This window comes from Cryptomeria japonica, chromosome 9 (genome assembly GCF_030272615.1).
Source record: "Cryptomeria japonica chromosome 9, Sugi_1.0, whole genome shotgun sequence".
Taxonomy (NCBI): domain Eukaryota; kingdom Viridiplantae; phylum Streptophyta; class Pinopsida; order Cupressales; family Cupressaceae; genus Cryptomeria; species Cryptomeria japonica.
The window spans coordinates 341,380,149-341,407,476 of record NC_081413.1 but is presented as its reverse complement, the minus strand read 5'-3'; the positions used below and the strand labels follow the sequence as shown (position 1 = coordinate 341,407,476).

Below are 27,328 nucleotides of genomic sequence, written 5' to 3'. Positions count from 1 at the left end.
TACATCCTTACTGACATGGAATATGCTTCATTTATCAAGGAAAAGTGTCCATCAGATTCACTCCCACCAATATACCTGCACATAATATTTCATTTACTCAAAGAACCATGATGCAATTGTTCATCAATGTTTCAATACAAACGTAATTTCTTGTCAAATGCATCAAAGAGTGAAGAAATTTTACAAATACAGTATCATCCATGTAAATGTGCACATACACTGTACCAGAGCACCTTCCCTTCCATTGCACATCTTTCGATTTCTCAAATTTTAGCCTTTCTAGTACTCCAATGCCAAGTCCAGCCCTTGGAAGCTCAGTCTGCCAGTTTTCTCGTCCAGATTTCACACTAGCTTGCAACTTGTCCACAACCTAGAGGGACAAAGTAGCAAATGATCCAATGGTTTTAGTTTGACAAACCATCTATAAGATGAACATACTTATCAGTCTACAATAAAGGAAAACAACATAAAAGACAAATATGGAGGAACAGAAACCACCAGATAGACCCTAAAAAAGCTTTATTTTCATAAAGTTTGGAAACAAGTCATCTTCTTCTCTATATGTGCAACAAAATACTCAGGTAGGTAAGGCTTATACAAAAACATACCTTGTGTGAAAAAAAATTCTTATGCATTACACTTACAAAGTTACATTAAAATGAGGCCATCTAGAACCATCTAGTAACTATGCCAAGTCCTTTTTCCCAAATTAAGATATATTAGTATAATTAAAATAAAAAGTGCTTTTAAGCACTATCTTAATATAATCAATAAATAAACATTTAAATATGAAATTGAAAAATAATAATAGAGAAAAAATTCAATTGGGGTGCCAAAATAGGGTCCATGGGTCCTAACTGTGGAAGGTATAATTTCAAGTTTCATTTGCTCAGTTGGATCACCTGATTTTTTATATTTGTAATTGTTTGAGATTCAAGCTCTCATGTGAAAGATCCCGGATAGATCTTTGCTGTTAACCTGCTGTAATTTTTTATTTTTAATTTTGTTTTCCTGTTTATTTAAGTTTTTCTTACAGAACTAGACAGAAGTGCAGAAAGGGTTGTTTGTTTTTGTGTTTTTGATTGTTTTATAGCATAGGAAGGAATAGATAACAGCAAATATGAAGCAATACTGAAATAAATGAGGTATACAGAAAAAGTCAGAATTATTGCAAATCGTACCAGGCAGATTTGTCTGAATTACAAAGCCAAACAATGAATCCAATGTATTTCCCAAGCTCTCATACAAATTCGAAGTCAAACTGGAAGATGAAGAATGTTCTCCAACCCCACATACACTGGAAGTGAATACAAGCAATACCCTATACACCACGTGGTGTATTTGCTGCAAATGGCATTCCTCCAGCTGCAATGAACCACGTCTCCACTGGAAAGATGGTAGGCTACGCTGAAACCCTACTGAGAATTGATGCCTCTGTCCTTAATCACCACGCACAATGCCTTATAAGTCCGGTGCCAAAGATTGCTGAGGGCTACGTCCCAGCCAATCCTAATCCTGGGGTTTGCGTCCCAGTCTAGAAATCGCTCTCCAGAGCAAATTCATACAAGTTGTCAAATATGCAAAAGATGATGATAGAATGAAGCTCCTATCCCCTTATAACCCCTCTCAATTGCAAATCGAACCCTAATTGTCTCCAAGTGGCATGGTCTAGTGGAAATGTTATAATTTCTTATTTTAAAGTGGTCATGTTACTAGAAAATGACCTTTTTCCTCATAGACAGAAATCCGCTCACTGAATTGCCCTGAGACCAAAGAGAAAGATTTAAAGAATTTCAAGATCTTTCCAACGAGCTATCACACAATAGGGTGCGCATCCAGATGAGGCCAAAAATCCCCTTATTACTCCAAAATGGCTAACAACTTAGCCTTATTTAATTATTAAACGCTAACTTAGGAAATATTAAAAATATAACCCAAATAGCCATAAAATGCCCAACTGACATTACAAACCCTAAAATCATCCTGTCACCTGTCTGTGACTGAAGTCGGAAATCAAGGATTCACTGGTAGTCTCATCCCTAAAATCTAGGGATGCTCCTAAAATTTAGGAAACAAGCCCAATCTCTCTGAAACTGAACCCAAAGAGGCATCTCATGGAGACCCAACCTTGGGCATGATCAAACCTCCTAAAAAGTAGGAACTGCCTCCTAAAAACAAGGAATGTCTCCCAACTGATCAATAACTGCTAGAATACCAAGTCTCCAACACTGAATAACCATACCGGGTCTCTGTCCAACCCTGTCAGCCTACAAGACCCCATAATAAGCTGACTCACATGTCTCTGCTAGACTGAGCTAGAGTGGGGACATGACAGTCCTCCCCTCTCGGAGATGCTTGCCCACAAGCAACTGTAATGCTGGATGCTGTAAAATGCTCTCACCTTCCCAAGTGGCATCCTCTATGGGAAGATCTCTCCATCGAACCAAATACTCTCGAATCACCCGGCTTCTCAGCCGTCGTTCCCTCACCTCAAGAATCTCATCAGGAACCAAAATCAATTTACCCTCCTCATCCATAGGAGGTAACTCGGGTGAAACTGTAATATGCTGTCCAAGGGCCTTTTTCAGGCAAGATACATGAAATACATTATGAATCCTGCTGCCAGGTGGTAACTCAACCTCATATGCAACCTCTCCCACTCGCCTGAGTACCCTGTATGGACCATAAAAACGTGGTTTGAGCTTCTCAGCTCCCCCCCTTTTTAGGGTGCTCTGCCGATATGGTTGTAAGCGCAGAAAGACCATATCATCCACCTCAAATGCTCTCTCAATCCTGTGCCTGTCTGCGTACATCTTTTGCTGATTTTGGGCCTGCTGTAAATTCTCCCTGAGAGATCTCATGACATCCTGGTTCTCCTGTAACCAATCCTGAGCCAAAGGAACTCTACTATCACTAATTGCCAAATCAGTGAAAGATAATGCCTCATATCCATAGAGAGCTCTGAAAGGCGTCATGCCAATGGACATATGGTGAGTGGTATTATAACAATACTCGCCCAAATACAACCAGCGTACCCATGCTTTTTGTTGCCCTGACACATAGTTACGCAAATATCCCTCAACCCACTTGTTGACTATCTCGGTCTGTCCATCAGTTTGAGGGTGGTAACTAGTACTAGGTGTCAACTCAGTGCCTGTAAGCCTGAAAAGTTCCTGCCAAAAGGAACTCATGAACCTGCTGTCCCTGTCACTCACAATGGTCTTGGGAAGACCATGGAGTCTAAATACCTCCCTGAAAAATAACTCAGCCACCTGTGATGCTGTGAAATCCAGTGCAATGGGAAAGAAGTGGGCATACTTTGTTAGCCTATCCACAACAACATAAATACAATCTTTCCCCTGAACCCGAGGAAGACCTGTAATGAAATCCATTGAGATCCCTGTCCACTTCTGTTCCGGTATAGGTAAGGGTTGCAACAACCCCGCTGGGTAGGTATGCTCCGACTTGTTCTGCTGACAAGTCATACACTCACGGACATGGCGTAAAACATCATCTTTGAGACCCTTCCAAGAGAATCTCTCACGAACCGCCCTGTAAGTCTTACCATATCCTGGATGTCCTGCTGTAGGAGTATCATGGAGAGCATGCAAAATTTGTTCCTTCAACTGAGAACTCGGAACAAGATAAACCCTACCCTTGTAGTAGATAATATCATCTACCACACTATATCTGTCATCCACTATCAAACCATCCATGATCTCACAAGCATGCTGATCCTTGGAATACTCAACTAAGAGTTGAGCCTTCCAATCTGCTGAAATCTCGCTCAATGAGCAAAGGCCAGCCAATGAAGGTTTCCTAGAGAGTGCATCAGCCACAGTATTATTCTTCCCCTTTATGAATTCGATATCGAAGTCATAAGCCTGAATTTTGCTAATCCATTTTTGTTGTCTATCATTAAGCTCTGTTTGATTTAGGAAGTATTTCAGACTGTTGTGATCAGTTCTTACCACAAATTTGCTGCCAACAAGATACTGTCTGAATTTGGCTAACGCATGCATGATAGCCAACATTTCCTTGTCGTAGGTAGAGTACAACCTCTCATTATTTTGCAACTTTCTGCTCTCATAGGCAATGGGATGTTTGTTCTGCATCAACGCGGCTCCTATACCAAATCCTGAGGCATCACACTCTAGAACAAAGGGCTGCGAGAAATCAGGTAGTGCCAAGACAGGACAAGTGCTCATCACCTCCTTGAGTCTATCAAAGACCCCCTGCGCTTGTTCTGTCCATCTGAAGGCCCCCTTTTTTGTAAGATCTGTCAAAGGTGCCGCCAACTGAGAGAACCCCTTCACAAATCTCCTATAATAAGCACACAATCCAAGGAATCCACGTAACTCCGTAATGTTCTGAGGGACGGGCCAATTCTGAATTGCCTGAATCTTCTCCTCATGCACCTTCACTCCATCAGCACTGATCACATGTCCCAAATATAACACCTCCCTCAATCCAAACTCACATTTGGAAAGCTTAGCAAATAGAGACTGATCCTCCATTATGCCAAGTACCTCCTCAAGATGTCTGAGATGATCCTCCCAAGTACAACTGTAAATCAATATATCATCAAAGAACACTAGAACCGACTTCCTCAACTGCTTGTTGAAGATATGGTTCATACAGGACTGGAAAGTAGCTGGTGCATTGGTAAGGCCAAAAGGCATTACCAGGAACTCATAATGCCCATAGTGACAACGGAAAGCAGTCTTGTGTACATCCTCAGCGCGTACACGAATCTGATGGTAGCCTGAACGAAGATCAATCTTAGAGAAATAGACAGCCCCATGTAACTCATCCAACAACTCATCTATGCGCGGAATAGGATATCTGTTTTTTATTGTCTTCTTGTTCAAGGCTCTATAATCAATACACATCCGTAGAGTCCCATCCTTCTTCTTAACCAACACTACGGAAGAAGCAAACGGGCTAGAACTCGGTCGAATGAAACCCATATCTAATAGTTCATGAATTGTCTTCTCAATTTCATCCTTATAAGCTCTAGGATGACGATATGGGGTAGTAATCACTGGCTTTGCTCCCTCCTCCAACTCTATACCATGCTCAAAACCTCTATCTGGTGGCACTCCAGGAGGTATATCACCAAATACTCTACCATGGCGATCCATCACTGACTGAATGTCCACATGAAACACACGGCCATCCTGGGGTGTGGGTGTTTTGGACTTAACCAAACAATGCGTAGCCCAGAGTACATCATTATGCCTGAGGATAGTCTCCATCCTGCGAGAAGTCACTTCCCTAGGTCCACCATCTGAAGCTGCCCTCAAAATCACTTTCTTCCCTCCAGACAGAAACTCCAACTGCATACGTTGGTGATCAATAATGTAACGCCCAATACCCTGTAACCACTGCATGCCCAAAACCACATCATAATCCTCTATAGGAAGCACATAAAAATCATCAATCAAAGTATAATTCCCCATCTGAATACTAAGCTGTGGAATCCGTTTGGTGCAACCCAAAACTGCACCATCTGCCACCTTCACTCCAAAACCACCAAACTCCTCATACTGCAAGCCACGCCTCTCAACTAATTTCTGATCAATAAAGTTATGCGTAGCACCTGTGTCTACCAAGCTGGTGACCCGCTTACCCTTAAGTGTACCTTTCAACCGGAAGGCATGAAACTTAGGATAACTGGAGAGAGTAGCCATAGCTACTTTGGCTGACGCCAACGGCTCAGGGATGTCTAGCTCCAACTGTGTCTGAACCTGCTCAACATCCTCTGTATCCTCCTCAATAAAAGTATCAAGAACCTCCTCATCTCCTAACTCAGAAGTCACCTCAATCAAATGAACCTTTCCTTTACCCATGCAACGGTGTCCTGGTTCCCAAGGTTCCTTGCAGGAAAAACATAACTTTTTCCTCCTCAATTCATTCCTCGTTTCCTGATTCATCCAAGGGGTTTTCGCTGAAGTCCCTTCTTTGTTCTGGGACGTATTGGCCTTCTGTGCAGGCCGTGAATCTCTAAATGGTTTCTTATCTGCCTGATAAGAAGTGGGAACAGTATCTAGTCTCAATGTCACCTCAATAGCCTCCTTAAGAGTTGCTGGTTGGAAAGCACGCACTAGTCCCTTTAGCCTATCCTGCAAGCCCTCAGTGAACAACATCACACTACGTCTCTGGGGCATATCCGGTACCATCACTGCAATACGTTGGAACTCATTAATATAGGCTTCTGCATGACCGGTTTGTCTAAGGTGAGCCAACTCCCTGTAATAAAGTTCTGTATCCTTACGGTCAAACCGTGCAATGAGACGCTCAGTGAACTCAGTATAGGAGTGAACTAAGGTGTGATCCTGGGTGACCAATCCATGGTGCCACCAATCATAGGCAATCCCCTCTAAATGCAATACAGCAAACTGAATAGCCTCACGCTCAGGCATGGGCCTCAATGAAAGATATATGTCCAGCTTGTGGACCCACGCTCGTGCGCTAGTGTCTCCTGTGCCATTATATGGGGCCAATGTAATCTTCCCAGTAGCTCTATTCAAATCATAATTCTGCTGCTGCTGGTGTGGTCTATTACCACGATCTCCCCTGAACCTGGTTGTATCTCTACGCTGTGCACAATACTGGGGAAGAGGGAAAACGTCCCTAACCTCAGGGGGTAGAGCTCTCCACTCAGCTGTGGCTGCTAAAACTGACTCCTGGAACCCAACCTCCGGTGGTTCCACTTGTGCTGGTTGTTCACCTGGTATGAACTGAGGAAGCAATGGCCTATTCGTAGTAGGTGTACGATGGCGGTGCCTCCTGCTGGAATGATGGGAACTCCCAACTGAAGATTGGGACTGATGGCTGCGGTGACTACCAGCCACTGAAGGTGACCTACCACGCCTACCTCTGTGTCCATCCATATCCAAACGATCCAAGGTATCTTGTAACCTATCTAATGCCTGGACGATCCTGGGCTGAGTAGTGATAAGAGTCCTCATCATCTCTCTCTCTTCCTCATCCTGATTTCTTCTGTCGCCCACCTGTTCCTCAGCCATGACTGGATTCTGTTCTATCCCAAACTCACGCTCGTACTGAGCTCTTTTGCGTGTGTAATACCTATTTATATCCGCTCTACCCGAATGCATAGAAATAAAGTCTGATTAACCCCACAGGCTGGCAGAATACATGGCTCTGATACCACTGAAAGATCCCGGATAGATCTTTGCTGTTAACCTGCTGTAATTTTTTATTTTTAATTTTGTTTTCCTGTTTATTTAAGTTTTTCTTACAGAACTAGACAGAAGTGCAGAAAGGGTTGTTTGTTTTTGTGTTTTTGATTGTTTTATAGCATAGGAAGGAATAGATAACAGCAAATATGAAGCAATACTGAAATAAATGAGGTATACAGCAAAAGTCAGAATTATTGCAAATCGTACCAGGCAGATTTGTCTGAATTACAAAGCCAAACAATGAATCCAATGTATTTCCCAAGCTCTCATACAAATTCGAAGTCAAACTGGAAGATGAAGAATGTTCTCCAACCCCACATACACTGGAAGTGAATACAAGCAATACCCTATACACCACGTGGTGTATTTGCTGCAAATGGCATTCCTCCAGCTGCAATGAACCACGTCTCCACTGGAAAGATGGTAGGCTACGCTGAAACCCTACTGAGAATTGATGCCTCTGTCCTTAATCACCACGCACAATGCCTTATAAGTCCGGTGCCAAAGATTGCTAAGGGCTACGTCCCAGCCAATCCTAATCCTGGGGTTTGCGTCCCAGTCTAGAAATCGCTCTCTAGAGCAAATTCATACAAGTTGTCAAATATGCAAAAGATGATGATAGAATGAAGCTCCTATCCCCTTATAACCCCTCTCAATTGCAAATCGAACCCTAATTGTCTCCAAGTGGCATGGTCTAGTGGAAATGTTATAATTTCTTATTTTAAAGTGGTCATGTTACTAGAAAATGACCTTTTTCCTCATAGACAGAAATCCGCTCACTGAATTGCCCTGAGACCAAAGAGAAAGATTTAAAGAATTTCAAGATCTTTCCAACGAGCTATCACACAATAGGGTGCGCATCCAGATGAGGCCAAAAATCCCCTTATTACTCCAAAATGGCTAACAACTTAGCCTTATTTAATTATTAAACGCTAACTTAGGAAATATTAAAAATATAACCCAAATAGCCATAAAATGCCCAACTGACATTACAAACCCTAAAATCATCCTGTCACCTGTCTGTGACTGAAGTCGGAAATCAAGGATTCACTGGTAGTCTCATCCCTAAAATCTAGGGATGCTCCTAAAATTTAGGAAACAAGCCCAATCTCTCTGAAACTGAACCCAAAGAGGCATCTCATGGAGACCCAACCTTGGGCATGATCAAACCTCCTAAAAAGTAGGAACTGCCTCCTAAAAACAAGGAATGTCTCCCAACTGATCAATAACTGCTAGAATACCAAGTCTCCAACACTGAATAACCATAACGGGTCTCTGTCCAACCCTGTCAGCCTACAAGACCCCATAATAAGCTGACTCACATGTCTCTGCTAGACTGAGCTAGAGTGGGGACATGACATCATGCCTACAAGGGCAAACCCCTTGCTGACATTTTCAGAGGTTAGGACAAAAACTCTACCCCTTCCTTAGCAATCTCTGCTCAGAAATTGCAGATTGGGTAGAATTGGACATTTATGTTTCAATTGCCGGGGCAAATTCTAATCTGAGTCTAATCCTGGAAGACTAATCACCATTCTCGTTGCTGGGTTAGATCTAGTCTAGGCACCACACTATTTGAAGCTAGTCGCTATTTTCATGCTAGTGAGTGGGATCTGGACTGGGTGCTTCATTAAGGTCATTATCTTATTCAAGGGCATAATTCACCCACCAGACCACCGATCACATCAAAGACACCACTCACCATTAGCGACCATTGCAGAGCACCTAGCTGCTTTCTGCATATTGACAGAAGTGGAACACCAGCTGTCCATACAAGGGTATAGGAAGGCAATTTAAAAACACAGTTGCTCCTAAAGCAGGTCACCATACCTCCTTCACCTATTGACTTTGTTTATAAGACATCTGGTAAGAACTACATAATATATATATTTTCTGAGCAGGGTATCAGTTGTCCCAAAATCTGAATATTGTTTGAAGCAGCATACTACGGTTGCAAATAAAATTCAATGTCAGATCCAATATGTAAATGTGTTGCATTGACTAAGGATTTGATTTAGCTGTTTCAAACTTTCAAGTGCTTGTCACAAGGTTTGTTTGATTCATCTACTGTCAAAACGCAGTTCATGTTGTTTCTAGTTTCATTTTGGTTCAAAGTACAGAAAATTTTGAAAAAGTCAAAAAATAAAATTATTGAGGAGATAACATCAGTATTAGAGCACATATTATTGATAGCTTGTGGATGCATTTAATGAGTGTTTAAAGGTGAGTTAGATAAATTTGAGGGCTACAGAGAGAGAGAGAGAGAGGGAGAATTGGAAGCATCACAACAAGAGGCTTGCGTTGGAATAGGAGGTGCTGGTAAGAGTTACATGGTAGATCAGGAAGATAGCTTGATGCTTTTCCTAAGGAAGAATGATCAAATGAGCCAGTTGTTAATGCAACCTTAAGTCCCACCAGGCCAACACATTATGTCATAAGTGAAAGGAGTAACCCAATCAAAATGGCCCAGCCAATCACACAAGTAATAATAGATCTTCAGTTGGATCAGTGGGTGGGCCATTTCAACCTATTCTTTTACCTAGGGTAGAGACACCACTTGAAGAAGACAAGTAGAATCCAACAACATATGACATCAATGTTTGCATGGATCAATACATGGGTCTTGATCCTAATATTAAAAATCATATTTAATTTGTAAACTATTGCCATTTCAGATGAAGGACCCATAGAGATTTGCAGTAAAAGTTAAGTTGACTCTTCCTCCTTTTGATGATTTGGAGAAAAGTATTGCACATAGTTGGGTCCAAAAGTTGGACACATCTTTCACTTGGCCCCATGTTGGAAGAAGCCATCAAATTTGGAATCCTTCATTTGGAGGGCATAGCCCACGAGTGGTGGCATCGTGGGTTGATTACACAAGGGCATAATCATATTGTTATCTATGCTGATTTTACAGAAACTCATGGATAGATTTGATAAGGACCCCAAGATCTATTTCAACGAACTGGCCCAATTGAGACAGCATGGTGCAGTGTATGATTATGTAGCAGAATTCCAGCAAGTATCAGTCATGGTTTTGAATGTGATGGAGAGGAGACTGACTGTCTTATATATGAAGGTACCAGCCACATCACTCAGGAGTTTGTTCAAGGCCTTTGATCTAATATCATCAAAAGAGCTTTGAATTTACAGGATTCAGTCGCCAAGAACAAATTTTACTCCAAGTTTCCTCCAACAATGCAACAAAAGAAACCTTTTCAAAAAGACTTCTCTCAACCTGAAGCACTACCACTGAAACTAAGCCTGGTTGAAGAATCCAAGAATGAACATCAAAGGAAGAAATTATGTATTTTTCTTGTAGAGAGCCATGGGGGCCATGACATAGATTCTTGGGAAAGGGGCAAATACACCATTAGAGGTCATTCCTGGCAAGGATTCAGATGCAAAATAACCTGAGCCTAAGATTGTGGTTGATGAGATGAAGCACGATGGCAAGGAAAAGGAGAGTCCTCAAAAGGCACCCTTCTTATTCTTTCCAGAGCACCTACCCTTTTGACTTCAGGGAGTTTTGCAATGTCGCAAAGCACCAGTGTTAGTGGGGCCACTCATAACTTCATAAATGCATATTTGATTTCTAGTAAAGCTTCAGATGCTAAAGAATTCAATGGGTTCAACGTTATGCTTGTAGATGGCCACATTATTCATTGTAGGAAGCAAATATAGTAACTCATCTTTGGAAAGGCATCAAGTTAAGAATGATTTCTATGTTATGGGGATAGGGAAATGGATAACGTTTTGGGTGTGCAAAGATTGCACTCACTTGGGGATTTCACTCAAAACTACCAAACAATGTAGTTCAAATTTAAAGTGGATGGGAAGGAGGTGATACTCAGGCATTTTGAATGGAACCCCAAGCGTAGCTGAAATGAAAAGAATCGAGGTGAGTGTTCAAAGAAACCAAGCCATTCAATGCATGAAGTTAATGAAGGATCCACTCCAAGGTAAGATACTTCAGTCAATTTTGAACATGTTCACTGTGGCACACTAAAGATTGCTACCCAATGAGGTTTGGGCGAAACAAAATCTTTGGGTAAGCATCGACTTAAATGGTTGATTGGTGTTTAGGTAACTAGAACTGTGACCCATAGATCATTTGGAGTGTTGTTACCTGATTTAGAAATGTTGTTACCAACATTTCCAATTTTTTCCACATTCTATTGGCAGCCATAACCCAGTATCATTTTTAAAGCATTTGCAGCCAGCACAAGATGGTTTCCTACAGTTCTAATTTTGAGCGAGCAAATGCAGTGCGACAACCATGCTATGGAGAAACTGATGAATACTAAGAGGGCGGGGTGAATTAGTATACCAAAATACCGATAGTCTAAAGACTATACATTCAATAATACACAATCCCGGTTGGAACAATTACCGGTTGAGCATAACTCATACATCAAGAAAGTGTGTGTCCATCAATGACAATCAAAACATCATCAAAATGCCAACAATCTCCCCCTTTGGCATTGATGGCAACACTTAGGAAAATTTTGACATCTAAGTGTTTTTACAACAATAACACAAAAGATGCTACAATCAAAATTACTCCCCCTAAGCATATACACTACCCCTTTTTGCAAAAATTACAATGTGCACTACTCCCCAAAATGGTAACATGAAAGTGCATGAAATAGTAACATTCACCAAAATTTTGATGTATGTACACTACTCCCCCTTTGCCAACAATGACAAAGTTATGCAAACTATCCTTTTAATAAAATAACACAGAGTAGATGTTCATGACAATAAGGAATGAAATTTCTCAAAAACAGATTTAAAGTTCTGCACAAAAAGCTTCATGTCCAATGTCCATGACTCAAGTAATGAGGTAGCAACCTCACTTTCAGTCTTCATCTGGAATGACAGTTCTTCCATTGCATCGATGGTACTCATCTCTTGAGTTACCGTGATGGCTTCCAAGTTGAGAAAACATCTCTGAAGAACCTGCAGTTTAGGTAATAGGAGTAGTTGAAGCTCCTGCAAATCTTGAGTCCAGTTGTTGATCTCTAAGTCCATCTTGGCAGTCTGATGCTCAAAATGATGAACAGTTTGTCCATAGGTAGTGAATAAATCATAGGGCATCTTGAAGTTGCTGATATATTCCTATAACTCCGATTCGAGTTTAGCTTTCTGTTTGAGTACATCTTCACAAAACAAATGGGGTTGGCAGATTTTACTCAAAAGTAATTTACCCTCACCCATAGCAACACTAATATCTTTCTGTTGCTTCAATAGTTGTGTCCTGAGTTCATTCATTTGCTTGACTAAGGCAATACTGAGTGCCTTCTCATGATTCTTTCTTGCAGTTGCTTGAGCAACATCTTCCAAGCATTGTACCTAGTCCTCTACTACGGTACAAAGAAGTTTGAGCTTGGATAGAGAGGAGTCGGTACTGGGGAGGTTAGTACCGGGAATTAGACTGGTAAGGGTGTCAACTACAATTTGTATGACATCCTGTTCTTTCTTCTTCCGCAATTCTTCCAGTCTCTCCTGTGCAAGTTTGATGCCTCGAAGTAGCTCAGACTCATCTTGAGATTGACTCAGACATGCAAGAGTTAGATCAATAGGACTAGTGGAATCAACCTGCTTGGTTTGATCATCGGTTGCCTTAGGAGTCTGCCCTCCTTCTTTGGTTTGGATCTCTGCTTGTTTTCTCTTCTCTGCTTCCTTCTCCTCTTCCACTCTTTTCTTGTCTTATTCTTTCTTCTTCTCTGACTCTTTCTTTTTCTCCTCTTCTTGTTTCTTCTCCATTTCTTCCTTCTTCTTATCCTCTTCCTGCTTTTTCTTCTCTTCCTTCTTCTTCCTTTCTTCTTCCTTCCTCTTGTCTTCTTCTTTCTTCTTCTCTTCTTCTTTTCTCTTATCTTCTTCTCTCTTCTTCTCTTCTTCTTTTCTCTTATCTTCTTCTTACTTTTTCTCTTCTTCTTTTTCTTTCTCTGTTTTCTCTTTGTCCTGTTTCTCTTTCTCAGCTTTTTCTTTGTCAGGAGTGACATCCTCATTATCTAATGCATCAACATCAATAGGGTCAATTTGTTTTGTCACTCTTTCACCTTGACTGTCAAATACCTCATCCGGTTTGCCTGAGGATAGGTCAAGTTCTTGATCAGCCTTCTTAGTGGCTTCAGATACTCGGTGTATTTCCACAGCAGCTTTAACATGTATGTGTGTATCCTTTTCTACTTCAGAAATTTTACCTTCTAGTAACCTGAGTCGCCTCCTCATAAAGAAGATGCCTTTGTTCTTATCCATAATTTCAAATAACTCAGAATTTGAAGCATCAAGAAAGTATTGTGCAAAAAATTTCTCCCTGATCTCTTGTTCTCTTTCAATGGCAATGTGCCATTTGTTATCCAAAGAATTATACAAAAAATCTAAAGTAACAGATTTAATCTCAGAAGGCGACCGATCATTAACACATAAATATTTAATGACCTCCTATTCTACCTCCTCTTTCTCATTATCATTGAAGTCATCAAAATGTTCCTTTAAGTCATCAAGCAATTTCCTCCTAATATTCTTTATTGTCCTCTGACAATGTGTCATTGGTTTATAAGAAAAAATATCAATATTTACCGATGCGGAAGTTGTAGGTACATTACCGGTAGACTTCGGCTTTTTGCTTGACTGCCTTGTCTTCTTTATTTGAATCTCCGGATAAGTGTCTTCTGCCTCTGGTGAGTGATTCCTGGATTTCTGTCGGAATAATCTCAGGTTTCTTTTTGGCTGGTGACCGCTTGGTCACTTTTGGACTGGCAGTTGTAACCGGTGCAAATAACGATGGCACTGCTTTGCCCTTTTTCTGCTTCGGTTCCTCAATCAGTGTGACCCTCTCCAAGTAGGTACCGGTTCTTTTCTTCTTTGCATCGAGTGGTGAGGCAAGTAGGGTAGAGGCATACCCGATCAATAAGTCATTCACCACTTCATACCCCATAGGGCCAACTACTTTCCTTTCTCGGTTCCACAGCTTCCATTATGTAGTCATCTATCCTTATTGTGAAGCAGATGTCATCTTCATACTTCTTCACAATATCACCAGATATCCTCATTCTCTGGCTCATCTTTCATTCGAATTCATCAAAATATTTACCTAGAACCTCAGGATATGCAGTTCCTACTGCTTGTAGACTCTCCTTAATCTGTCTGGAAACCGGTAGGTCAGTAGACCATTGAACATCACCTACTCCAGAGAAATAACCTTGAAAATAGAAGAATAGACCGACCAGAAGTTGGCCAAACTTGAACCTCAGTGATTTGTCTTGTTTGATGGATTTCAGATTTGCCAACAATTGCTTCTGTAAACAAGTACATAAGTCAAATTTAGTATCTTCCTTGATCATCTTGTAAGCAGCATTCACCGCAGTAGCAGGGATAGAATTCATTTTGCTGGCATAAAATATCCTGTAACCAATCACCATGCAAGCGTATTTTACCAGATCATCAAAAATGGTGTTGACGGTCATTGCCCGTTGGTCACTCACAGAACCGGTGAGCTCTGTCATTTTAGTTTTGGTGACCTTCCGTAGAGCTGGTACTTCTCCAACATTACAGAATCCGGTGATGGCATGAATCGCTTCCGGTGTGATGTCATGGGTCCGCTCGAGATACATTTTGTCACCATGCACTCTGCTGAGGATAATGTGAATATGTTCTTCTGTAAATTCTTCCAGAAAGTATACTGCATTGTGTAGGTTCATCTTCTCGAGGATGCTATACTCTGGTTTGATCTTCTTGTCATCTCCACAAAACAGACTTAGCTGGGAATGAATCACTAGGGATCCTAGGTCTTCCAACTTACAGTCTATATACCCTGAAATATCTTCCTCGACAATGACTCCGGCAAGAATTTGAGATAGGGCATTGTATCTCATTTTCTTTTGAAGAAACTCAAGTGTATCTTCAAGTGCACTAGAACTAGAATGCGATGCAGAAGCCATAACCAAATGATAAGAAAGAATTTTCGAAAAATACCTTCACAATCTGAATTTTAGGTTTTCCAAAATCGCACACAGTACACCACTTCGGTTGCTAGTTCACCGCTTAGTGTTCTTCACTGATTGCTTGAACATGATCGCAAGATTTCGCACACAATTTCTCCAAATGCTAAACAAATTGCTCTGGTTGCTCTGCTCTTGAAGATTCTTCTTTCGAAAAACAAGTGAAAAAGACGACGAAAATCCTTTTAAACAAACTCTCACCTACCATAATAAATGCATCACCACTAGGGCACAAACCCTAATTTTGCCTTTTATCGCTTCAAATCTTCTGCCGACTGACAGGTAACATATACCGGTAAAGGTCTTTACCGATATAAACCGAGGATTCAAAATATTTCACCGATATGTTCCCCCTAAGCTTTTATGAAGCTCAGTTTGCCGGTTCAAAGACTTCCACACTAGGTGCAGGAGCAACTTCATCCTGTGACTCTTCTTCTGATTTCTTTCTCCAAGTTTTACTCATTTCCACCTGAACGGTTTCAACATCAATCTTCCCTTCTGGAGTGATCGGTATATCGTCCGATAGGTTCTTTCTCAGTCTGCAAGTTCTGGTAGTGTGCCCTGGTTTGTTGCAATGATAGCATACCATTCCAGGTGTTCTCCATGGTCCGTTATTCATACTTCCATTCTTCCTTCTGCATGTTGCAGCAGTGTGACCGCTACCACGACAGATCAAACAAGTTGCTCTCCAACTAGTTGCCACTTGATAACCAACTGACCGATGGTCATAGGTATTGTACCGGTTGGGATTCCGGTTCACAGGAAGTTCTGGAATAACTCCTTGAGTCCTTGGAGGATATCTCCTAGTGTTGTGCAAAACCGACCTACATTCAAATGCTCTATGCCCAAACTTGTTGCATGCATAACAGTTTCCATTGAATCTATTGGATCTAGGCATATTGTTTTGAAAATAAGGAAAATTGTTGTAGGCCTTGCTTCTACACACATTGGCAGTATGTCCTTCTTTGAGACAAATAAAGCAAACAGGTTTAAATTTTTGCTTACCTTTATCCTTGGATGTCGGTTGCTTCTTTGATGCTTCAGCTTTTGTTCCAGAGGTCTAACCTTCCTCATACCCAGAGAAACCAAGTCCAGTGGTATTCTTTACTGGCTTTGCCGATTCTAGCTTTTGCTCTAGCTTAGTGTTGTGACCATTTCACACATCGCCCCATTAGAATGGGGACCCTATAAAGTTATTTCAATTTTAATTAAAGAACAAGTTATGAACTATGAATGCTATATATGGATATGAGGAATTATGTCAATGTCTAATAAATCTGATTTTTATCTGCAGGTCTGAAGGAGAGAGATCATTTAATATTTTTCTATGTCTTCTCCAAATGAATTCAATTGTCATATATATTATTTAGGTAACCGGTCAATTGGTGCATTGATCGGTCATGCCTTTAGAATGGGGACCCTGTAAAGTTATTTCAATTTTAATTAAAGAACAAGTTATGAACTATGAATGCTATATATGGATATGAGGAATTATGTCAATGTCTAATAAATCTGATTTTTATCTGCAGGTCTGAAGGAGAGAGATCATTTAATATTTTTCTATGTCTTCTCCAAATGAATTCAATTGTCATATATATTATTTAGGTAACCGGTCAATTGGTGTATTGACCGGTCATGCCTTTTAGGCATGACTGATCAATGCACCCATTGATCGGTGCCTTTACAATTATACCATTAACACAATGCTGATTATCGGTTCAAAAAACCCCCGATAGCATATTGTAATATCATAATATAATGCTTGATCAATTTAATGAATCGGTTCATAAAAAAACCGATGATTAAAAGTGCACAATGAATATAATCCAACCGGTGCATTTGTTAACCAATGTTAATGCCAAATGAAACGGTGTATTCATTAAACCCGATAACAAATATGCTCGATATAATTAAGCCCAATAACATATGTGAATCGGTGCCAATGTTTATGCATCTGATAGCAAGTATGTATCGGTGAATTTAACCCGATAACTTATAGCATTTAATATAAATCAGACATGAAGCATGTAGATAAATAACAGAATAAGGAAGGTTAGGAAGATCTTATCTTGCATAAGCTACCATGCATTAACACTCCCTCTTAGCTTTGGAAGATAAGGCAACCTGCATCACATTTCCTTTTCATAACTAAGATAATGTCAGTCAGCAAAAATCATTTATACATGAAAAGTACCATCAAGACATATGATACAAAATAGAAGAACATCACTTGAGCATGTGACATAAAGTATTATTATTTTTTTTTTTTAAATAAGAGAATCATCACCTGATCATGTGAGAAATCACCAAAACATGTGATCTGTAAGATTCATCAAGATATCACCTAACACATGATATCAGTATTGCCTAACACGCAATACTTAAGGATAAGTCTATGAGAAAGGTTAGTTTCTCATCATATCCAAGTTGTGATAAGTGCAATAACATTTATAAATGTTTATCACAACATAGTCATGGCACATCCATGACTTACCAGAGATCCAACATGATCAATGGTTGAGATATCACCTACACGTGATATCAGTATTGCCTAACACGCAATACAAGGATAACCATATGAGAAGTGCTTAAGTTCTCATCATATCCAAGTTGTGATAATGCAATAACATTTGTACAAATGTTGTATCACAACATAGTCATGGCACATCCATGACTTACCAGTGATCCAACATGATTACTGGTTTGACTATCATAAGATCGTCACCTTATGATGTCTACATACAAGTGTTCAGTATCTGAGAGATCGTCACCTCTTAGATATGAACACAGGTGGCAAGAAGCCAAGAGATAGTCCAAACATGACAAAGAAGTTTACACCTTAAACATCTTAAATATATGTAAGTATAGATTACAAAGCAGATTACCTTTCTATCATACCTAAACCCTTTCTGAAGTGATCAACCTTCACTCTGGAAAGTGGTTTGGTCAGAATATCTGCAGTCTGATCTCCTGTACACACATATTCTAACTTTATCACATTCCTGTCAACCATATCTCGTACATAGTGATATGGAATCTCAATATGTTTGGACCTGTCATGAAATACTGGATTTACAGAAAGTTTTATACAGCTTTGATTATCACATTGAATGACTGTAGGTTTCATAGGTTCTCCAAATAATCCCACGAGCAATTTCCTTAGCCATACTGCTTCTCGGGCAGCCATTGAAGCTGCAATATATTCAGCCTCTATGGAACTCTGAGCTACTGAAGATTGTTTTCTGCTGATCCAGGATATAATGGCTGACCCTAAACTGAAGCAGCACCCTGAAGTGCTCTTTCTGTCAGTCACACTGCCAGCCCAATCTGAATCTGTAAATCCATGTAGATCTATGTCAACCTTTTCATATTTAAGACCAAGCTTTAGGGTACCTTGTAGATATCTCATTATATGCTTTACTGCAACCAGGTGTATCTCCTTAGGTTCACACATGAACTGACTTAAGGCATTAACAGCATAGCAGATATCTGGCCTTGTATTTACTAGATACATCAGGGACCCAATCATCTGCCTATATTGAGTGGGGTCAGTAGGTCTTGATTCTGCTGCTGCTTCTTTAAGTTTATGGAAGTTGGTTTCCATAGGAGAGGTCATGGGTCTGCAGTTTAGCATTTCAAATCTTGTCAATATGTCCAAGGTGTGCTTCCCTTGGTTCAGTACAATATTATCAGAATTCTGCCATACTTCCAATCCTAGGAAGTAATGAAGAAGCCCCAAGTCTTTCATATCAAATTTTGTGGATAGATCTTTCTTGCATTGATCTATTAGGTGATCATCTCCTGTAATTAATAAGTCATCAACATATAAAATTAATATTAACATATCACCTTTATTTCTTTTGAGGTAGAGATTAGGATTTGCATCATTTTTAGAGAAACCCAGCTTTGAGAGATAGGTGTCAATTCTTTCATACCAAACTCTGGGAGCCTGTTTGAGCCCATAAAGAGCTTTCTTGAGTCTACACACATGAGACTTTGCATCATGAATTTCAAACCCTTCAAGTTGCTCTAAGTAGACTTCTTCCACGATCTCGCCATTTAGGAATGTTGTCTTAACATCCATCTGATGTACCTTCCACCCCTTTGCTGCTGCAATGGCTAGGACAGCTCTTACTGATGTGTACCTGGCAACAGGTGCAAATGTTTCTTCGTAATCTATTCCTTCCTTCTGTGAGAACCCTCTAGCTACAAATCTGGCCTTGTGTTTTTCAATACTGCCATCTGCAGCATGCTTGATTTTAAACAACCATTTAGAAGACACGACAGACTTCTTGGTTGGCCTAGGAACAATCTCCCAAACATCATTCTTCATAATGGACTGATATTCTTCAGTCATGGCATCTATCCATACTTGATGTTTGAGTGCATCTGAAACATTGTTAGGTTCAGCTTTAGAGAGATCATTCATAAGTGCAACATAGTTGATGAATTTATTAGGCCTCTTGCTTTCCCTGAAGGTTCCTGAAGGAGCAGCGAACTTCTGAGCTTCTGCTATAGTTTTGGTGGCCCATAGTGGTCTTTTCTTGCGATTATCTATAGGTGGGTCTTGTGTTTCACTTATAGTTTCCTCAAGATACTCCCTTTGAAGCTTAGGAGTAGGTTCTTCTTCTAGGTTAGGAGTAGGATTATGAATTTCAGGTTCTATTGTATTTTGGGCCCTTTTGAAGGCTAAATCTTCTTCGAAGATTACATCCCTACTGAGTTCAATATTTCTCTGCCCTTGTACATAGATTCTGTAGGCTTTAGAAGTTTCACTGTATCCTACAAGTATTCCCCTTTTTCCAGAGGGTTCTAGTTTTAGTCTTTTCTCTTTAGGTACATGAATATAGACCGGACACCCAAATATCCTAAGATGGCTGATATCTGGTTTTGTCTTGGTAAAGACTTCCTCAGGAGTTTTATCTTCAAGGTGTGAATGAGGACATCTATTTTGTATGTACACAGCAGTGTTAGTTGCTTCTGCCCAAAGGTTCAAGTTTAAATTTTGATCTAGTATCATGGCTTTGGCAGCTTCTACTGTGGTCCTATTTTTCCTTTCAGCTACTCCATTTTGTTGTGGATTATAAGGTATTGTCAACTCCCTCTTAATCCCAGAATTTCTACAAAAGTCTTTAAATAGTCCTGATGTGTATTCCCCCCCATTGTCAGTTCTTAAGGTTTTAATTTTGTTTTCAGAGAGATTTTCTGTTAATGTTTAGAACTCTTTGAACCTACTTAGGATCTCTTCTGATTCTTTACATTTCAGAAAGTAGATCCACGTCTTCCTAGAGTAGTCATCAACAAAAATTACATAGTACAAAAATCCCCCTAGCGAGGGTACGGACATAGGTCCACATACATCAGAATGAATTAACTCCAAAACTTTGCTAGTTTTCCTAGTACTATTCTGAAATGCATTTTTGGTATTTTTACCTAAGGCACACCCTTTGCATGCCTCTGAATGATATTGCTTCAACTTAGGTAGTGTTGACGTGTATTTTGTACACTATCAAACACAGAATAAAATACCCAAGGGTACCTTATCCTCTCTTGAGTAAAGCCTCTGATTGCTGAAGATATCGTGAAAAAGGATCAATCAGGATGACTTCAAGGTTCTTGTATGTAGGGTCTCTACGTGTGGATAAGCTCTCTGTGGTATGATGTGATTTGCTGGAATCACAAGGGGACTTACATTTGATGTTTCAACGTCTGATCTGCTTTGAATATTGCTGGAACACAGGCTCTTGCTAGCTTTGACTTGAAAAAAAGGAAAAAAGAGGAGGGTGAGGAAAGAATCTAATCCTAATACTAAGGAATGTAGGAGCAATGATTGATCTTTGATGAAATTCTAACTAGGTCTTGTTTTGACATCGCAGGACCATCTCCACAAGGCTAGTGCGATCTTCGAAGGAAAGCTTTATGATGTTCAAATCATCACTGCAGGCATAGACACCATCAGGTTGATGCATATCAATGAAGAAGCGACAATTGAAGTTAAGCTTAAGCTGAATGATTCCAGTTGACTACGCAAGGCAAGTCTGCAATCAACAAACTGCTAGTAGTATGGATATACGAATTCCACCATCAATCAAGCACATTTCTTCCATTCATCTAATAACACGAAATCAAATATGAGAAGTATAAAGACCATGCAAATTGTCGAATCGACCCATAAATTTCACCATTTCTTCAATGAAGTTACAAGTCTCTTACAACAACATCTTGGCAACAATCTTTGCCTTCTCTCTCTACTCTACTCTAATTGCTATTCTAATACTTCCAACTACTTACTAACTCCCTCTAACTCTAACTATCACCCTTCTAACTATATTCTAACTCTAACTATCACCCTTCTAACTATATTCTAACTCTAACTATCACCTTTACAAAATGAAATGCCAGGGCTTATATAGTGCCCTCAATACAATTCGATGGCTTAGATCAATTCGAGATCAATGGCCAAGATTCAACAATGAAAACCCTAATTAGGGTTTGTTACAACCATTACATAACATTTAATGCTTGACCAATGATAAAATTGTATTGCTTGGACACATGTCCTCTCTAGAAAATTCCACCAATGGATAGCTGGGGTAGGTACATCGGAGTTTGTGCCACCTTCCATGAGTTAGGTACATTGAATCTGGAAATGCTGAGGTGGACCACACTGATTGGAGAAGTGATGACTAGGATGCCACCTCGTCTGACACTTGTAACTTGGTAGATATTCAACTTGATGTTGTTGAGAAGCTAGCTTTAATTAATTCATCTGGAACTATCTGCTTCTTCAACGAACCCTTGTTCTAACTTCTTGTGTCCTTGATTGGCAGGATGATTGATGTACCTCGCCTTGGAATGCTGGATTGGAAGAGGTCGTCCTTGTTGATGTTAGGCTGGAGAAGGTCGTCCTTGTCTATGCTAGGCTGGAGGAGGTCGCCCTTGTCCTTGCTTGATCGTCCTTGGAGGAGACCGTCCTTGATCTGGCTTGATTTTACAACTCCGGGATCTCCATTTGATGCCTACACAAAATATTAAAATTAGTAATATATCTTGAAATCTAAAAATTAAACTTTAAAAGGAAGATTCAAGATTTTAATTAGGAAACTTCATGATAAATCTTGAGTTATCATTTCCTAATTAACCATGTAATACTTAGACTTTTCTAAAAAATGTCTAAAAAAAATCAAACCTTGAATAAGGGTGTCAAGATGATTTTGCCATACCTCCTCTTGAGAATTAACTCTAAGAAATGATGTAAAAATAGATGAATTTTGCTAGGCAAAGTGTAGATCAAAGCTCTCTCTTGAACAAATTGCGCCTCCTTTAGCTTGGAAAAGAACTCCACCTTCCTCTTCAAAAATCTGGAAATTCGCCTTCAAATGTCTTCAAAAATCTGGAAATTATCCTCCAAACTAGCAAGAAATACGCCTCTCCAATAGCCTTCAAGATGAATTTCGCCCTCCACTAGCTTCTCCACACTTAGTAGTAGAAATTCGCTCCACTCCTCTGGATTTCGCTCCTCAAATTGCTCTCCAATTTCGCACTTGAAAGGATGATTGAATGATTTGAATTGTGAAACAACACCTCCAATATATAGAGCGCTCACCTTCTACATCTCTCCATAGGCCGACTTGGTGGAAAAAATAAACAAAGATTAATAAAAGGAGAAGGCCGACTTAATTAAGCAATAAAAAATGATACCTCAAGCGCTCTTCTTTTAAATTTTAAATTAATAATAATTAATTTCGAAATGCCTCAATTAATAAAAAAAACGATTTTCCAAGGCTCAAAATTAATTATTAAATGCTATGCGCTTTTCATTAAATGCCAATTTAATTAAAAAATTTTAAAATATTTCGAAGTTTTGGGCGAACTTGGCATCTAGTGCGATTTGCTAAAATAAGGCAAAAAAATAATGAATTTTGATAACTTCGCTTTGGTCCCTTGGAGAGGGACAGGAGCGTTTTGCCTTGGTCCCTTGGAGAGGGACAGGAGCGATTTTGCAAATCCAAGCTTATCTGTCCTTTGTTAGCCTTCCAAATTATATTCAATGGATAAATGATGTTTTCCTTGGTCTCTTCAAATCATAAAATTGTCTTGATCCTGCAAGAACAGTGCAAATTTGAAATTCAAGCTCCGGTCCTTCAGTGAGGGACAGGAGCAAATTTTGTCTTCTAGGCCAAAATGCTTCACTTTTTATCTCGAAACTCCTTTGCTAGGGAAGATTTCACCTTACTTCATGCTATGAATAAAAGTTAATGTCCAAAAAAGGTCTAAAAATTGTGCACATAAAGAAAAGCGCTCTGGTCCTTCAATGAGGGACAAGAGCGAATTTGACCTTCTAGGCAAAAACTTCATCATTTCATTGTCTTGTCTCGATGCTCTATCATGCTCATTTCGTCCTTCACCATGCCTTTGATGTTCCAATTTGACCAAACAAGGTCAGGAATGACTCAAATAAGCCTTTTCGCCCTGGACCCTTGGCGAGGGACAGGAGCGCTTCGCCTTGGTCCCTTGGAGAGGGACAAGAGCGAAATTCGCTCTGGATCCTCAGTGAAGGACAGGAGCGAAAATTGACTTTTCGAACTCTCTATCAGGATAATTTTTATGGAATATAACATTTAAGTATAAGTGAAGATTTCTATCTTTCTTCTTCACTTATACTTTAAGTTATATTCCATATATACTTTCAGGATGTTTGAGAGTGGTTTCAGACCTCCAGGAGTTATATTGCAAAATCTAGTTTTTTGAGGTTTTTCAGTTTCCAGACTTAGTCAAATTTCAGGATCAGGACATTCCAGACTTAGCCAAATTTTCAGGATCAAGACTTTCAAACTTAGCCAAATTTCAGGATCAGGACTTTCAGACTTAGCCAAATTTCAGGATTAGGACTTCACTCCAGCAGGACTTGCTATCCTATTGATCTCCCCGACAGCACTCATAATGCAAAGGCTAACTAACAAAACCCTAAAAGACCAAAAAACAAACCCTAAAAACCAAAAACAAACATGGGTCCCCATTTGCAATGGGGCGATGTGTGAAAACGTCACAACAGGTAGACCTGTGACAAGGTTTCCCATGGTTGACAAAGCTCTATAATTCAAATGGCCTAATCTCCTGTGCCATACTTCATTTGCATTAGTTGCTTCATGGATCAATGCTAGATTGGGCTCTGTACATAGCTCATACAAATAGCCTTGTCTTCGACCAATGACCTTAGCGTCTTTGATGGAGGATCTCTTTGGCCAAGCCAACACCTTGTTTTCCATGAAGGTCACTCTGTATCCTTGATCTTCTAGTGCTGATATGGAGATTAGATTTCTTTTGATGCCTGGAACATATAGTACTTCTTCAAGTTGTAGTGACATGCCTGTCTTCAGTTTGATGGTGCAGGTTCCAATTCCTCTGATTGGATGTGAAGAATCGTCTCCGATGGTTACTTCCTCATCATCTTTCTCTATCATGGAGTCTAGTATTTCTCTAAAGCCGGTGATGTGTCTGGATGAACCACTGTCGATCACCCATGAGTTAGATTTGTTTGAAGTATGGCTTGTAAGTGCTGAGTAGAGGACATAGTTCTCTGAGTCATTTTCTTTTCTAGATTTCTTCACTTTTGCAAATGTGGCTTGCTTCCCTTTCTCCGGACAGTTTGCAACATAGTGTCCGAATTTGTCACACCTATAACATTGAACATGTGATAGGTCTTTCTTAGAAGTGTTCTTGCCTTGTTTAGCTTTTCTTTTCCTGAATTGCTTCTTTTTGTACTTCTTATTGATGTTTGTATTTAGGACTTGCAAGTCTTCATCTATATTCTTTTGTTTTATTCCTACCTTGTTCAATCGGGATTCTTCTTGTAGACAGTCATCTCCTAGTCTTTCAAACTTAGGATATTTGGACCTTGCACTGATGCCTTGGACGAATGTGCTCCATCCACTAGGCAACCCATCTAAAGCAATGAGTGTTAGTTCTTTGCCTCGGATCTCGTAGTCCAGAGTTGCAAGTTCATCTTTTAGAACTGATATCCGCATGAAGTAGGCGTTGATTGTCTCCCCTTTGTTCATGGTGATATGATTTATTTCTCGTTTTAGTGCTAGAGTACGACTTGCATTTGATATCTCAAATGTCCTTTCAAGTGCCTTGAACATTTTATAAGTCGTCTCCTGCTTTCTAATGATGGGCATTATATTATTTCTTACCCCATCCACTATTATTTTAAGAGCCTTATCATTTCCCTCGATCCATGTGGATTTCTCGGTTTGATCTTCCGGTTGTGCACTTTCAGTTTGGACATATGAATCAACTTTGTTTTCTCTTAAAATCATTTTGATTCTAAACTTCCAAGCTGAAAAATCTTCGCTACCTCCGAGTCTATCTTCGAACCTGATAGCGTTGGCCATTATGGAAATGTGATGTAGTTTGTAACTTAGTCCTTGAATTTTATCAAAATTGAATAGCCTTAGGTTCGATTACCTTGGCTCTGATACCATGTAAAGTTATTTCAATTTTAATTAAAGAACAAGTTATGAACCATGAATGCTATATATGGATATGAGAAATTATGTCAATGTCTAATAAATCTGATTTTTATCTGCAGGTTTGAAGGAGAGAGATCATTTAATATTTTTCTATGTCTTCTCCAAATGAATTCAATTGTCATATATATTATTTAGGTAACCGGTCAATTGGTGTATTGACCGGTAGGCATGACCGATCAATGCACCCATTGATCCGTGCCTTTACAATTATACCATTAACACAATGCTGATTATCGGTTCAAAAAACCCCCGATAGCATATTGTAATATCATAATATAATGACTGATCAATTTAATGAATCGGTTCATAAAAACACCGATGATTAAAAGTGCACGATGAATATAATCCAACCGGTGCATTTGTTAACCAATGTTAATCCCAAATGAAGCGGTGTATTCATTAAACCCGATAACAAATATGCTCGATATAATTAAGCCCAATAACAGATGTGAATCGGTGCCAATGTTTATGCATCTGATAGCAAGTATGTATCGGTGAATTTAACCCGATAACTTATAGCATTTAATATAAATCAGACATGAAGCATGTAGATAAATAACAGAATAAGGAAGGTTAGGAAGATCTTATCTTGCATAAGCTACCATGCATTAACAGACCCCCTCTTTTTGCTTTTGTTTTGCCTGTTCTTCTCTCTGCTTTTAGGGTTTTGAGTGAGTGAGTGGTCTGTCTGGGCTAGGGCTAAGCCTTAAGAGTTTCTTTTGGATATTTTTCAAGCCGAGTCCAGTCAAATTTTGAAAGTTATTAAGTATCCTCCCGAAGATCGAAATTTTTGAAATAAGGTGTGTCTATCAAGAAGTCAAATAGGTCCCAGGTTAGGTCTAGTCAGGGTTTTTTGGGGTAAAATTCAAATTTTGTCTAAGTGTTAGCATTTTGAAGATGAAATTGTATATTCTTGCCTAGGTAAATTTTGATCAAATTTCGGAGGCAAGATGATGCCTGAAACAGAGAAAGTGCTCCTGTCCTTCACTGGAGGTCTAGGGCGTATTTCATTCTAAGTGCAATTTCTTGTTTTGCGAGGGCTTGTTAACTGATTCCTGGCCTTGAAGATGACCTAATTCTGCCTTGTGAAATGATTGGAGACCTAAATTTTGAATATTTTAGCCAGAAAGGACAAAAGTGCTCCCGTCCCTCACCAAGGGACCAGAGCACAAATGTCATCTAATGCATATTTGTCACTGACTTTTCTATTTTGTTTTGTGCAGGGTCTCCCGGAATGATAATTGGACGTGACTTGGTGTTTTTGAAGATTTTGAAGACATGAAAATGGTGAATTTTGAAGGTTAAAGGGAAAAGTGCTCCTGTCCCTCACTCAGGGACCAGGGCGAAATTTTGAATTCCCTCATCTCGCAGTGAAAATAGGCCAAGTGTTGGATATGAATGGAAAATAAGTGATTTTCTCCACTTGCCTGAAGAGGTTTTAGCTTGGAAAAGTGAAGGATTTTGTTTGAATCATCAAAAGTGTTCCCGTCCCTCTCCAAGGGACCAAGGCAAAGTGCTCCCGTCCTTCACTGAAGGACCAGGGCGAAAAGACTTATTTGAGCCATTCCTGGCCTTGTTT

The 27,328-nt window shown here is 39.7% G+C and overlaps 1 protein-coding gene across 3 annotated transcripts in view; it reads right to left on the bottom strand.

Moving 5' to 3' along the window:
- LOC131029715 (sphingosine-1-phosphate lyase) overlaps positions 1-27,328 on the bottom strand; it is a 172,487-nt gene that overhangs the window by 73,610 nt on the left and 71,549 nt on the right. For 2 of the 3 annotated variants that reach the window (XR_009102812.1, XM_057960333.1), the window contains exons 3-4: positions 219-370; positions 16-75 (exon numbers count right to left, since the gene is read on the bottom strand). Coding sequence is in view for 2 of the 3 variants with exons in the window: in XM_057960333.1 (XP_057816316.1) it covers positions 16-75; positions 219-370 (212 nt within the window). In the remaining variant the exon portion in view is untranslated. The remainder of the gene's footprint in view (positions 1-15; positions 76-218; positions 371-27,328) is intronic. The other variant, XM_057960334.1, reaches the window with a different exon arrangement.